The sequence below is a fragment of the Balaenoptera acutorostrata genome, chromosome 6, assembly GCF_949987535.1.
Source record: "Balaenoptera acutorostrata chromosome 6, mBalAcu1.1, whole genome shotgun sequence".
NCBI lineage: Eukaryota > Metazoa > Chordata > Mammalia > Artiodactyla > Balaenopteridae > Balaenoptera > Balaenoptera acutorostrata.
Window position 1 is genome coordinate 11,183,115 of NC_080069.1, and position 13,928 is coordinate 11,197,042.

Here is a 13,928-nt window from a genome sequence, read left to right on the forward strand (position 1 = left end):
CATGGACTGGGAGAAAATATTTGCAAATGATGCGACCTACAAGGGCTTACTTTCCAAAATATACAAATAGCTCATACAACTTAATAACAAAAAAACAAACAACTTAATCAAAAAATGGGCAGAAGACCTAAACAGACATTTCTCCAAAGAAGACATACACATGGCCAATAGGCACATGAAAAGATGCTCAACATTGCTAATTATTAGAGAAATGCAAATCAAAACTGCAGTGAGGTACCATCTCACACCAGTCATAATGGCCATCATAAGAAAGTCTACAAATAACAGATGCTGGAGAGGGTGTGGAGAAAAAGGGAACCCTCCCACACTGTTGGTGGGAATGTAAGTTGGTGCAGCCACTGTGGAAAACAGTCTGGTTGTTCCTCAGAAAACTAAAAATAGAACAATAGCAATTTTACTCCTGGGTACATATCTTAAAAAAACAAAACAAAAACACTAATTTGAAAAGATATATGCACCCCAATGTTCACAGCAGCACTATTTACAATAGCGAAGACATGGAAATAACCTAAATGTCCATCGACAGATGAGTGGATATAGAAGACATGGTACATATATACAATGGGATATTACTCAGCCATAAAAAAGGAATGAAATAATGCCATTTTGCAGCAACATGGATAGACCTAGAGATTATCATATTAAGTGAAGTAAGTCAGACAGCGGAAGACAAATACTATATGCTATGACTTATCATATGGTGGAATCTAAAATAGGACACAAAGGAACTTATTTATGAAACAGAAACAGACTTACAGACATAGAGAACAGACTTATGGTTACCAAAGGGAAGAGGTGGTGGGGGAAGGATAAATTAGAAGTGTTGGATTAGCAGATATAAACTATTATATATAAAATAGATAAACAACAAGGGCCTACTGTATAGCGCAGGGAACTATATTCAATATCCTGTAATATACGATAACAGAGAAGAATCTGAAAAAGACTATATAGTTTCTGAAACTATATAGAAACTAACACAACATTGTAAATTAACTATACTTCAATTTTTAAAAAAGTGGACCCCCTCCCACCCCCCACAAAATAGCATTTTGATTCCTCCAGGATGATACCATATCATTCAACAGTGCTACAGCCTTCCTATTCTTCAGCCTCCAGTTCCAAGAGGCCACTGAGTCCTAACAATGTAACTTCTCTATCGTGTCTTGTATGTCCCTCTTCTCTGTCCTAACAGGCGTGGCCCTGCTCCAAGGCCCTCCTCTGTCACCAGGACCACAGCCTCCTACTGCATTTCCAAACCTCCTCCAGGTCCAGTTCTTTGCAATTCACCCTCTGCACCGCTGGCAGAGATTACACTCGTTGCATTCAGCTTCTTCACATAATCTTAATATTGGGTTTGGGTTTTCTTTTCCCAAAGAACATTTGGAAACACATTAGAAGAGTTTTAAAACAGGTTCCTTTTGTGTGTACTTTTCTCCCTAAGTAAATGATAAATTTCTTGATAGGAAAGCTTACATTTTAGACTTCTGTGTATTTACTGCTGCCCAAACCCTTATAGTGAGTTGGTACCTCACAGACATGTATTGAATGACTTAATGCATGAATGAACAAATGAATGTCCCCAATTCAAACTTATTTGTGAGCTCTTAGGACAACAGGGAATCAGGATGTGAACTGGGAATCTGAAAAAAGGGAGATGGGAAGAGAGCTGGCCTCTTTATGCTTAGGGAAGAAGGGATGTTTCTTGTCTTAGCCTGGAATTTCTTTGGAAATCAGAGCCAGAGACACGGGCTTGGTAGTTTATTGTGAAAAGTGATCCTGGGAAGCAGGAGTTGGGGACCGGAGGGATCAGGAAGGAGGGAAGACAATTACAAGGATGTGTTCTTGAGCCCGTCTCTGCTGTGGCTGGTAGAGCTCAGTCCTTCCAGGACCTTCCAAGGGGCTACGTAGTAAAAGCTGCAGACTTGTCTGTCCGTGGAGAGTGTTTATCCACCAGCTGCTTCCTGCATAGGTCGGGGTTACCCTGAGTGGCAAGGCCATGCATGGATGAGGTCCAGATGGTTCCCATGATTCTGAGAAGTCACAGAAGCCCTGGGGGCAGACAGCTAGAGATCGGAGGTGCGGATGAAGTGCGGTGTTGCCGGGTTACACCCACCTGAAGTTGGTCATTGTAGCCCTGGCCAGAGTAAAAGGTGGGCTGAGAGAGAGCGAGGCTGGGCCCAAGGGCTGCCCCCGTCTCCTCCGCTGGTCCAGGCATTTTTTTTTTTTTTGGTGCACTGTATGGCCTGCGGGATCGAACCTGTGCCCCCCCGCAGTAGAAGCTTAACCACTGGACCACCAGGGAAGTCCTCTAAGCTCTTCTAAGAAGAGATGTGGGCACTTCTGTGCCTCCTACCACTCTCCATTTTCAATCATTCACTTATTCATCTGATAGCTATTTACTGACCAGCTACCAGGTTGCAAGATTCTGCAGTAGGCACTGTGTTAGTCTAAATAGCAAGTCCCTAATTCCATTTGCGAATTCACAAAGAATTGATCTCTTTCCTATTAGACGTATGCACCCCATCAAAATGCTGGGTTTCCTGACATTGCTGGTAATAATTTCAGATCCTTTAGCCTCCGAAATGGGAATCCTGGGGATAGGTTCTGCAAGAGGAGCCTTCTGAGTTATAATTTGTCTTGGATCCCATTTCCACAGTAATCAACAGTGAGTTATCAGAGACTCCATCTGCTTGGACCACCAAAGGGAATGCTTATGCCAGGAGCGCAGAATATCCAGCCACACCTCTGAGGAAAGTAATCAACATGTTGGTGGGGTCTTTCTTCCTCTGAGGTTGTACCAGGCCATCCTAATGTGGATATCCACGGCTGTCCGCTGGCTTCCCGTCAGCCTGCGCTCCATGCACCCTCCAGCTACCAGTCTGTGCTCATCCATGGGCCAGAGTCAGGGTCTCTGTGTAAAGGATGGGTATCTGGGCTGCAGCCAACCCACCGTTCCAGGGGGCAGGCAGTCTGCATCCTTCATGCCTGTTTGTTGGATCCTGCCTGTAAGACCGAGAACTGGCCACCTGTGCTTGCTTACCTAGGGAGCCCTACCAGCCTCTGAACTGACAAAGGCCACTGCGGGTAGGCACTCAGGAGGACACACCTATGTGGCCAAAGCCTGTGGCCCCGGGAGCCACTGGTTGATGAGTCTTCAGATGGACCGGGCATCAGAAAGCTCAGACCACCTGTGCAAAGACGGAGAGTCTGTCTGGCTTCCTTCTCAAAGGGCCTCCTGATGCTCTGAGCTGCGGCTGCAAGCTCCCGGCCCCCTCCTGTGTGAGCGCAGGGGCTGGTGAGGCCACAGACAAAGGAGAAGCCAGTCTCCAGACTATAAATGTTTATCCTGGACATCCTGCTGAGCTAGGAACGAGGGCATGTGGTTCTTAAAAACAAATAAGGAAATAAGCTCACCCCAAATGTACCAATCTGCTGCCCTCCTCTTTGGGTCCTTATGAGTGTCCCCTAATACCCTCCCTCCCCAATCTGCTTCATTTCCCCTGCCTCAGCCCTTCACTTACAAAACACGCATTCGAAGATAAAATTATGCAAAATTTCAAGAGAGTGACCGCAGAGCAGTAAGCCCCAAGCACGGGGCCCTTCTGCACGTGGCGCTGTGTGTCACTGCACTGGTCACACACCACGAGGCTGGCCCTGGTTTCCTCCTACCTCTTGGAAACAGGGGGGCCCTAGTGAAAATGTGCATCACCTTAAGTGCTAAAGGTCTACTGATAACCTCTTTGTTATGCAATTTTGAATGAATATTATGCTCCACTTTTAAATTAATTTTCTGTTAAAGTCACATGTCTCCAGATCTCAGGAAATCCAACCCTGTGTTGCAGACCTCCTGAAAGAAAGCCCCTGTCTTTTTCTTGGTGCTTAAATTGAGGTGCTTACCTTGCAGTTTCATTTCAGCCCCATCCTTTCCCATCTCTGCCCTTAATGTGATGCTCTATGAATTCTGGTACCCGCCTTCCTTCTGTCAGCCTAAATGAAGACAAGGCAGGACCGCTGCATGGGGCAGTGAAAGAGCCAGGAAGGTCCACCTCCTACTCACAGATGGCCTTGAGTTACTTACTTCATCGCTTGAGTTTCCATTTTTCATCTGTGAAATGGTGATACAGTCTGCCCGTAGGCTTGGTAGGACCACAGGAGAACTGTAAGGCCCTTGGCAGTGTTCTAGCAGCTACCTGCCCAAGGGCCTCCATCAAACTTGGATGCTATTTCTTCGTGCCACCCCCCTCCCCAAGCCTCTAACAAGTCCCTCCTGCTTCTTGGGCCGGTGCAGGGCCTCTGCCCAGGTGGTCTAGAAAGAAAGGGAGGCAGATGCCTTCTGCTGTTTTGTGTAAGGGGGTTGGGGGGTAAGGGGGGGCCAGCAGGGCCTTCAGAGACCGAGCAGCCTGAGCTTCCTTTCATGCTCTGCCACCTTCTCGCGCTTCCTCATCTGGACACAGGCAGAATTCCTACTTCACAAGTGTGCTGGGAAGAGGAAAGGAAGCCACTTCTAGCAAGAAACTAGAACCGAGTCTGGTATACAGTAGGTGCTTAATAAATGTCATCTCCTGCCCTGCTTCCCCATGTAGACTTTGGAGTTCAGTATGGGACTGACCTTCCCTGCAGCAGGTGTGGAGGACAGAAGACTGGATTGAGGGACAGATGACCCCATCACATCCTTATTTCATGCTTCTGGCATCTCTTGCCTTCTCTGAGCCTCTTTTTTTCACCCTTCGATGAGATTAGGAATACCTGCCCTTCCTACCTCCCGAGATAAGTTATAGTGAAAATTAAGGGAGGTAATGGATGTGAAATTTTATACAGAGATAAAGGGTTATTAACACCAATGCCCAAGGTTTAGGTGACCAAACCTCAAACAGAACACTTAGCTTTCTTCCTCCCAACACATACATACTTCCCCTTCCTTGCTGGCACTGTGGGTGTGCCTGATGTTTTGGGGGAAGACAGCCTCTCTGGTCAGTGACATCTGGAGCACCTTGACTTAACCAGCATGTGATCATTTTTTAATGAACATAGAAGACAGTTATGGAACAGGGAGACATCTCAGGGCTGGGGTGTGGGTAGGAAGGCTGCAGGAGACGTGTCTGTGCGAACCACCTAGCCCAGGGCATGGCCTGAGACAGACATTAATACATTAATCATATATTATTATAAAGTGTATATTAACGCATTCATTAGTATTCAGCAATTAATACCGAATCAGAATCCCAATTAGAATCCATGATTCCTGCGAAGCAGCCTGACTCCCGCTTGGGTTTAATGATGGGGAACTCATTACCTTCAAGGTTTACTCCATATTTGTGTGTCTCTGTTAAAAAGTTTGTTCTGTGCCTTCCACCGTTTCGGCAGTATCGCAAGGGGAACTCTGGACCCAAACTGCCTGAGCCCAAAGTCAGTCTCCTCCGTCAACCAGTGTGTGACCTTGTGAGTTACTCAACCTCTGTGTACCTCAGTTTCCTCGTTTGGAATATAAGGGTCATAACAACGCTTATCTCATAGGCTTGTTATGGAATTAAGCGTATTAATACGGGAAGCACTTAGAACAGTGCCTGGCACATAGGACTCAGGAAATGCCAGTTATTATTGTTACTCTATAATTTATTTTCTCCTTGTGAAAGTATGAAAGTTGAAGCATAGTTAAAGCACATTAAACGTAAATACAGCAGGCAGAGAGATAAATGAACTGTTTGCATAAACATGAATTAAGAGAGTCACACTCAAGGAAGAATTGTTCCCTGTTGAGGACAGCGAACATCTGGAAGGAATTAAATGGCGGATGAGAGGGGGTGGGGGTAGTGTGAGCTAAGAACACGCTGTGACTGTTGGAAGGAGATAATTCACTTCTGGGGTAGGTAAGTGATCCCCAAAGGGGGAGGCTGCTCTGGGCTTCTACGGCATGATTGGATGCCTGAAGAGTATTAACCCCTCAAAATAATTTTGTTCTGATTAGCTGGAGTACCTAAAATGCCAGTAACATTCCTTTGAGCGAATGCATTGCCTTGAAAGAGCCATTTCTTAAATGCAAATATACTAACATAAAATAACAAGGTATCGTTTTGTATCTGTGAAATTAACAATATGAAAATTGTAAGAGTTCACTGAGGTTTCACTGAAACTGGCACATTTAAAAATCTATAATATACCTATAAATAGGTATAACTTCTGGGGATGCGATTTGGCTGGAATTTTTTAATTCTTTTTTTTTTTTCTTTTTGTGATTGGGTTGGAATTTTTAAGAGTCATAAAAAGGTCTATAACTTTGGCTTTACTAATCCAACTTCTGGGAATTTACTGGTAGGAAAAATTTCAAAAGAAGGAGGGACCTTTCTGTGTTTATCTTCCATGATTGAGAATGGGTAAATTACAAGACATCTCCCTGACAGACTCTTAGGCAGCCATCAAAAGTATAATTATAAATGACAGATGGGAGAATATTTGTAAAATAATCATTCACAAATTTAAAAAACCCAGAAATCAAATTGTAAAGATTGGGTATGCACATGGATGGAACTAGAAGAAGAAAATGGAAGGAAAACCAGTGGGCTTTGTTGGAGGTTGTGGGATGGTGGAAGAATTTTTTCTTTTATTTCAACTTATGTTAAAATTGGTTGTGCAATGAACAATAATCAAAGACCCAAATGAACCCTCCTGGAAGGGGTAGCTGATTGTCAGCCTTTACCATGCAGGCAAGTTTCAGTCCAGTTTTCTGGACAGAGAGAAGGGGTCTTAAAGCTGGTAGGTTCTGAAAGGAGGGGGCTGATGGGCAAGGCCAGGAGCCTCCAAGGGCACAGGGCACCAGTTGGGCGTGGGGACCACCTGAAGAGAGAAGGAGGGGCTGGTGGGAGCTGGCAGAGAGTGAGTTTAAGGGAAATTGCCTCCTTCATGGCATTGCCTCTGGCCAGCCTGAGCTAATGGAGTCTTAAATCAAGTAGTTGCACTGTTACTCTTAGGCACTCACAATCCCAATTTTAAACCCAGAATTAACAAAACTCACAGTGTTTTACTACTTCTGATAAGCTGCGGTATCCCTTTGAACTTTGCAGCATCAAGAGCAGAGACTGCCACTAAAATACTGGGCTTTCTGTTTTCCAACTGCCCTGTCTCTAATACTTGTCAAGCAATCTGGGTCGAATATTGGACAAACACATGATCTAATCCTGGCCTGCAATGATTTCTTAGGTAGACAGTTCCTGTGGTTACTTGGGTTGTGACTGGTTCATGGATTCATTTCCCCAGAACCTTTCCTTGTATTGACAACTCTTTAGCTGATTTTCCAGAGTAGCGGAGCAATGGAGGGAACCACTGGACCAGGAGTCAGGAAGCATGCCACTAGGCAGATCACGAATACTCTCCCGGCCTCAGTCTTTTTATCTGTAAATCGGGGAAACTTTTTACAGATGACTGCGTAGACCTGAATTCTATGATGCAAGTCTGAAAAACCCACTTTGGGCCGTATTAGAGAGAGTCTTATGCCCAGAATGAAGTTGACGATCCTTCTATCATACTTTGCCCAGTGTTTCCACACCATGGAAAAACCAAATTTAGATCAAGCCCCACCCTGTAAGGGGATGTTGACACACCGCATATGTGCAAAAGAGGTTAGCCAGGATACATGGAGGCTTAGAAGCTTGTTGTGAGACAGCAGATGAAGGAACTACAGATTTAAACCAGAAACATTGTTACGTAGCAGGGATGTGATAACTGTCTTTGAGATGCTGAAGAGCTGTCTTGTGGGAAAAAAAAAAAAATTCACTCGCTTTAAGTGATCTCAGAGGGCAGGATCAGTGGATAGAAATTACAGGGAGGCAACTTTCAAGTCTGGACGGAATGCAGAACATTTGAACAGTTAGAACTAACTGAAGGTGGAGAGATGGGTATATGCAGAGGCTGGGCATATGCTTTCCTTGGAGATTAAAGCGCTGAGTGAGGGAGAATTTGTTTTTCTGTTGTTGTTGTTGTTGTTTGGTTTTCGGGGTTTTTTTTGTTTGTTTTTTGGGGGTTTTTTTGGCCATGCCGCGCGGCATGTGGGATCTTAGTTCCCTGACCAGGAATCGAACCCTTGCCCCCTGCAGTGGGAGCACTGGACCACCAGGGAAGTCCCAAGGGAGAATGTGAAGTGGGGTTCCGATGCCCAGCTAGCACTGTGAGCCTCTGAATCTAATCTGAAATGACTTATCTCCTCCAGAGTGGCCACCATCAATGCTGTGCACTTCCGGAAGCATCAGCCCCAGCACCCTCCCAAACTACCTTCCCCTTCCAAATCTTCTCATTGCTTGAACAAGCTGTGTACCAAATTCCCCAGCTCTCTCCATTCCAAGATTTCCAAGGCACAACTCCCTCTGTGCCTCATTTGCCCCATCTCCTACCCTGCCCCCCCCCCTACTACTAGTTTCCATTTCTCTGGTTTGCAGAGCAGAGCAGGAGACAGCTGCGGATAGTGCACAGCAAACAAACAAGCATCCCTAGACATCCCAGGATGCACCAGGGTTTGTAGTGTACCTGAGTGCAGCCCACCAGCTTCCAAGAGACACCCGATGCTAGCTTATAATGATTAAGATGCACACCCCTCCCCTTCGTATTGTGAAATAGCTTTTCTTATAACCAAGAAAAGGAAACCTCGCCAAGAGGAAAGGGTGGGAAATCACTGAGATGGGTTGTTTGCCTGAGGAGGGAAGTAGGAGATCCAGAAGAAGTCAGAGGCAGAGAAGGGAGGGTATGGATGTAAAAGCATCTCCACCCGCCCAGAGGGAATGGGGCACTGAATTCAGGAGCGGGAATTACCAGTGTTGCCCAGATCCTGGCTGAGTCTGCCGCTGCCGTGGTCCCTTCAGGCAGTTCCCCAGCCGACTTGTAGGGAGGCATCCGGGTTCGGGAGCAAGCAAGCCCTCTGGATTGGAATCCTGGCTCTCCCTCTTACTTGCTGTTCTGCCTGGGGCAACTTTAACAGCTCTTGCCCTGAAAGGGGATAAATAAGGGTACCTCCCTCCTAAAGTGGAGAGGATGACACACAGTATTGTAGGGTGAGCCACGTGGAACCGCTGATGTCTGATCATTTCCAAAATATAAAAAAGACAATGTCTTATGGATCAACCTCATCCATAATGAGTCCCCGGTTCCCAAACTCATCCGCACCTTAGAATGATCTCGGGCTCTTTTTAAAATTCCAAAGCCCGGGTCACTTCCCAGACCCATCCAATTACAATTTCGACAAGTGGGATGCCTGGCCAGGTGATTCTCATGGGCAGACACGTTTGGGGACCACTGGCTGAGCACAGTGCCGGGGACGTATTGAGGCGCTCGGCCATGGCCACCTCTGATTTCCCTTCAGCTGTCGTTTATTGAGCACCTCCGGCCTGCAGGGCTCTGTCCGGGCCTGCCTCTTGGGCCCCGGGGGCCTGCGCAGCCGCCTCATCTCTCCCTCCCCTCCCCCTCCTCCTCCTCCCCCTCCTCCGCAGTGTCCAGGCCCCGGAGCTCCCCGGACGACCTGAAGGCGCTGACTCGGAACGTGAACCGGCTGAACGAGAGCTTCCGGGACTTGCAGCTGCGGCTGTTGCAGGCTCCGCTGCAGGCCGAGCTGAGCGAGCAGGTGTGGAAGGCGCAGGACGCGCTGCAGAACCAGTCGGACTCGCTGCTGGCGCTGGCGGGCGCGGTGCAGCGGCTGGAGGGCGCGCTGTGGGGACTCCAGGCGCAGGCGACGCAGAGCGAGCAGGCGGTGGCCCTGCTGCGCGACCGCACGGCCCAGCAGAGCGACGCGGCGCAGCTGGAGCTCTACCAGCTGCAGGTGGAGAGCAACCGCAGCCAGGGGCTGCTGCGGCGCCACGCCGGCCTGCTGGACGGGCTGGCGCGCCGGGTGGGCGCCCTGGGCGAGGAGCTGGCCGACGTGGGCGGCGCCCTGCGCGGCCTCAACCTCAGCCTGTCCTACGACGTGGCCCTGCAGGGCACGCGGCTGCGGGACCTGCAGGTGCTGGTGAGCAACGCCAGCGAGGACGCGCGCCGCATGCGCCTCGTGCACCGGAGCCTGGAGCTGCAGCTCAAGCAGGAGCTGGCCGTGCTCAACAGCGTCACCGAGGACCTGCGCCTCAAGGACTGGGAGCACTCCATCGCGCTGCGCAACATCTCCCTGGCCAAAGGTACCCGCGACCACCCGGGCCCCCGGGGGCTGCTTGGGCCCTCCTGCTCAGGCCTTCTTCCCGCACCTGCCTCCCCAGGGTCCAGGAGTCCCCTTCCCTGCCGGAACCCACTCTCCCTTCATGAAGTCTTGCCCTCCAGGACCCTGGAGTGTTCTCCCCAGACGGACTGTGCCCGTTTCCAGGCCTGCACAGGATAAACCTCCTCCCTGCTGCCCCCCGCCCCAGACAGTGCACTCTGGCTGCACCCCTAGGCATGAGAATGGCCAAGATGGCTGCTGGGGACCTGGGTGGTCAGGGCTTGGATGTACCAGCCGGAGCCTCCAAGAGTTTGGGGCTGGGGAGGAAAGCTGGGGCTCAGGCCAGACAGAGAGGCGCTCCCCCAGTGTCCTGGTCCTTGCATGGTGTTCCCTGATGTTGGGCTGCGCCCCGCAGGCCTACAAGGCCTGCACTTGCCCAGCTTTAAGACAGAAGAGTGAGCCTGGAGTCAGCAACAGAGACATCAGTGGTTTAATGGATTGGGGAGTTTACACGTCTGAAGCAAGGTCCTGGAGTGACACCCCGCCGTGTGCGTTGGACGGGCGGGCAGGACAAGGCGGCAGTCTTCTCTGTGGGGCGGTGGGGATGGGGGAAGGGGAGATTGCCAGTTGGGAATTGATGTCAGGTGGGCTCATCGGTTACCAGGGAAACTAGCAGAGGGTCACGCCCCTCAAGGCCCCTTTGATAAGAACAGTCACTAGCTGGGGTGGAGGCAAGTATGTAGGAAGATGGGTCATGTGATTAGGGTGTAGGTGAAGCAGACACTCGTTGGGCAGGGGATGTACAGAGAGCAAGAGAACAGCCATCTTGGGTGGCCTGACCGTACATATGATGGAGCTACAAAAAGTTGGAAAATTCCAAATTTGAACCTGGCCTTCCAGACTGTTAGAAAGCTATATTCATCCAGGTAGAAGAACATGTTTTATTTTCTTTAACAATGTGTTTGTTGGCTTCATTTATCACTCTTGAATATAATGGGAAAAATGCACGGGCCTCCATTCGGACTCTCGCTCGGGGTCCACAGACATCAGCACCTTTACAGCCAACCTTCCTCTCTTGCACCCCTGACTGACCACTCCCCCGCTCCCCTCTCCCCTATTCCTTCCCGCTGCTGTCTGCCCTGCGTGTCACTGTCAGAGTGTTCATGAAATGTGCTCTTCCTGCATGACCCCCTGCTCAGAACCCAGGTCTGCCGGGTTCACCAAAAACTCCTTAGGCTGAAAGTGGGCAATGATAATACCATTTTGAACACCAACTATGTCAGGTACCGTGCCAAGTGTATCTCACAGGGTGTCTTTTAAAAACAACCATGAATGTGGTGAGATTCAGGAAACTGCTCAGGAAGTTGCAGGCTAGGAGGTGATGGGGCCAGGACTTGAACCCTAGCTCTTCTGATCCCAGAGCTGATGTGCCTTCCATCACCTCCCCGGCCCCAGCCTGTCTTTCCTGCCTTCTCCTCTAACTGGTCCCCTGTACCAGGGGTTACAAACAGAACTGTCTGCAGGGGCAGTCGAGCAATGTCAATGCCTAAAATGACTTTGGTGTCAGGGGAATAGTAGGGGCTATGGCAGGTCCAGCCCGTTTTGGCTTGGCATTGATAAGATCTTCCGATTTTTTCCAGAGAAACTGGAAACATGGAATGTTCTAGAAAATTTTAATTATTTAACTCTGTGGGCCAAAAACAACACATCTGTGGGTCATACATGGTCCACAGACAGCCATCTGGCATCCCCTGCTCTATGTGAAGCATCCAGTCCAGTGGGACACGTCTTGTCCCTGCCCCAGAGATACAGCCCACCTTTCCCACTGCCTTAGCTTTACTACAGCGGTTCCTTCCACTGCAAAACCTCCTTCTAACTCCTTGTGATACAAATCCCACTGATCCTTCCCATCTCAGTCAAACCCACCGCCTCCAGGAACCCGCTGGCCTCTCTAGCTCACTGAAGTCTCCCTTCTCTGGGATTCTGTATTTATCAGAGCAGAAGATAGTCATGATGGAGACTTATATTTGCATGGTACTTTCCAGATCCAGTTAATAATAATAGAACATTATTTTGTTTTAAAGTGGGTCCCCATCACCAGCTATGAGCTTGGTTGAAGGCAGGTTTCACTATGGAGAGCGGGTAGGATTCCTTCAGAAAAGCAATTGAGGCTGCAGGAGAAAATACCAGGCTTACTCCAGGACACACAGTTAGAAATGATCCAACCCAGGGCTTTTGTATTCAACAGCTTTGATAAGGTGTAATTTACATGCCGTCAGATTCACCCATTTTAAATGTGCCATTCGGTCGCCAGCCCATGACTTTCAACCCAACGCCAGTGCTCAATCTGTCACAGCCAGTCACCCTGAGCTGCCCACCCCTGTGTCCCCCAGCACCTAACAGTGTGATACATGTGAGTGGAACTCGAGGAATGTTTGTGGAACAGCTGTTACATCTTTTGAACCCATGCCATCAGAGGATCAGTCTTCTTGTCCTGGGTCACTTTGGTTTCATGTCTCAGAAATCAAAGGAGAGCCGGCGGTAGCATGTCTTCTTCCAAATCCACACCCCTGGGGTCTTAGCTTTTCCCATCTTTTCATTTCCTTGACCTCCCCAGTCCGTTCAGTACTTAATAATAGCAGCGACACCGCATCATAACCTACCACGAGCCAGACATTTTGTCGACATTTCTTCTCTAAGTAGACATTAAAGAGTGCTAATCCTCACATCCTGCAAAAAAGGTATTATTGAGCCCATTTTATAGCTGAGAAACTCGAATAACTTTCCCAATATTTCTTACACAATTGGCAAGTGACAAAGCCAAGATTTAACGTGGGTCTTTCTGGCTCAGAAACCATGTTTTTTCACTGACCGTGGTGCTTTCTGGGGTGGAGAGAGACCAGCTAGCAGCCATGAAGTGAGAAGGGAGCGTGGTCCCTCGGGTCTATTCCTGTATTTTGGGGGTAGGCCCTACCAGGTGCTCCCCCTTCCTTCTTCTTTCGGTCAACAGACATCACCAGGCTTCCTGCTGGTGCGGCCTCTTTGGCCTCACCGAACGTTTCACATCCTGATTCTTTAATTTCTGAGTCCCTCTCCTTGGCTCGGGCTGAAGCGGCTCTGGGTCATGCATTTGCCATGGTTCTTCCGGTGGTATCCTCTAAGCAGTCTTTCTTTGGTTCTGAAACTAAGTTTCACACTTAGTTCCCTTGAACTGAAGTTTCATCTGGGTTCTGCCCGGACCTGCCTTCCAGTCTTCAAGCTTGGCATTATTGATGGGTTGCTGGCTCTTCAGAGATGAAGACCATTCGGCCCCTATATCTCCCAGGACCACCACTGTGGCTGGTGTCTCCCCTTCCCACCTCCCTCTCTCATGGTTGTTAGGGACCCAACTGGTATGATTAAAGAGAGTTCTGCTTGGTATGTCTGAATGTAATTACCATTCAACTTCAACAGCACAAAACTCTACCCTGGCTTTTAGATAAGGGATGTTTTACCAGATAAGCTTTCCTGCATTTCTATATTGCTGTCTGAGTGGCGTTTCTTTACTAGTTTTGTTCAGTTCCTCTCTTAGTCTTTAAACACACACACACACACACACACACGCACGCATGCACGCACTTTGCCCTTTCCTGGCTCAGAATCCACAAATACCCCACTATGTATATTTTTCAAATATGAGCTTGTTTACGTTATTCTTGAGCTTGACCCCAAAGGGTTTCATTCTCTCACTTTGTTACACAGT

General features: G+C 48.6%; 1 protein-coding gene across 3 annotated transcripts in view; it reads left to right on the forward strand.

Moving 5' to 3' along the window:
- Positions 1-13,928, forward strand: part of SCARA5 (scavenger receptor class A member 5) — a 117,875-nt gene that overhangs the window by 57,509 nt on the left and 46,438 nt on the right. For all 3 annotated transcript variants that reach the window (XM_057549387.1, XM_057549386.1, XM_057549388.1), the window contains exon 4: positions 9,495-10,169. In XM_057549387.1, coding sequence (XP_057405370.1) covers positions 9,495-10,169 — 675 coding nt within the window. The remainder of the gene's footprint in view (positions 1-9,494; positions 10,170-13,928) is intronic.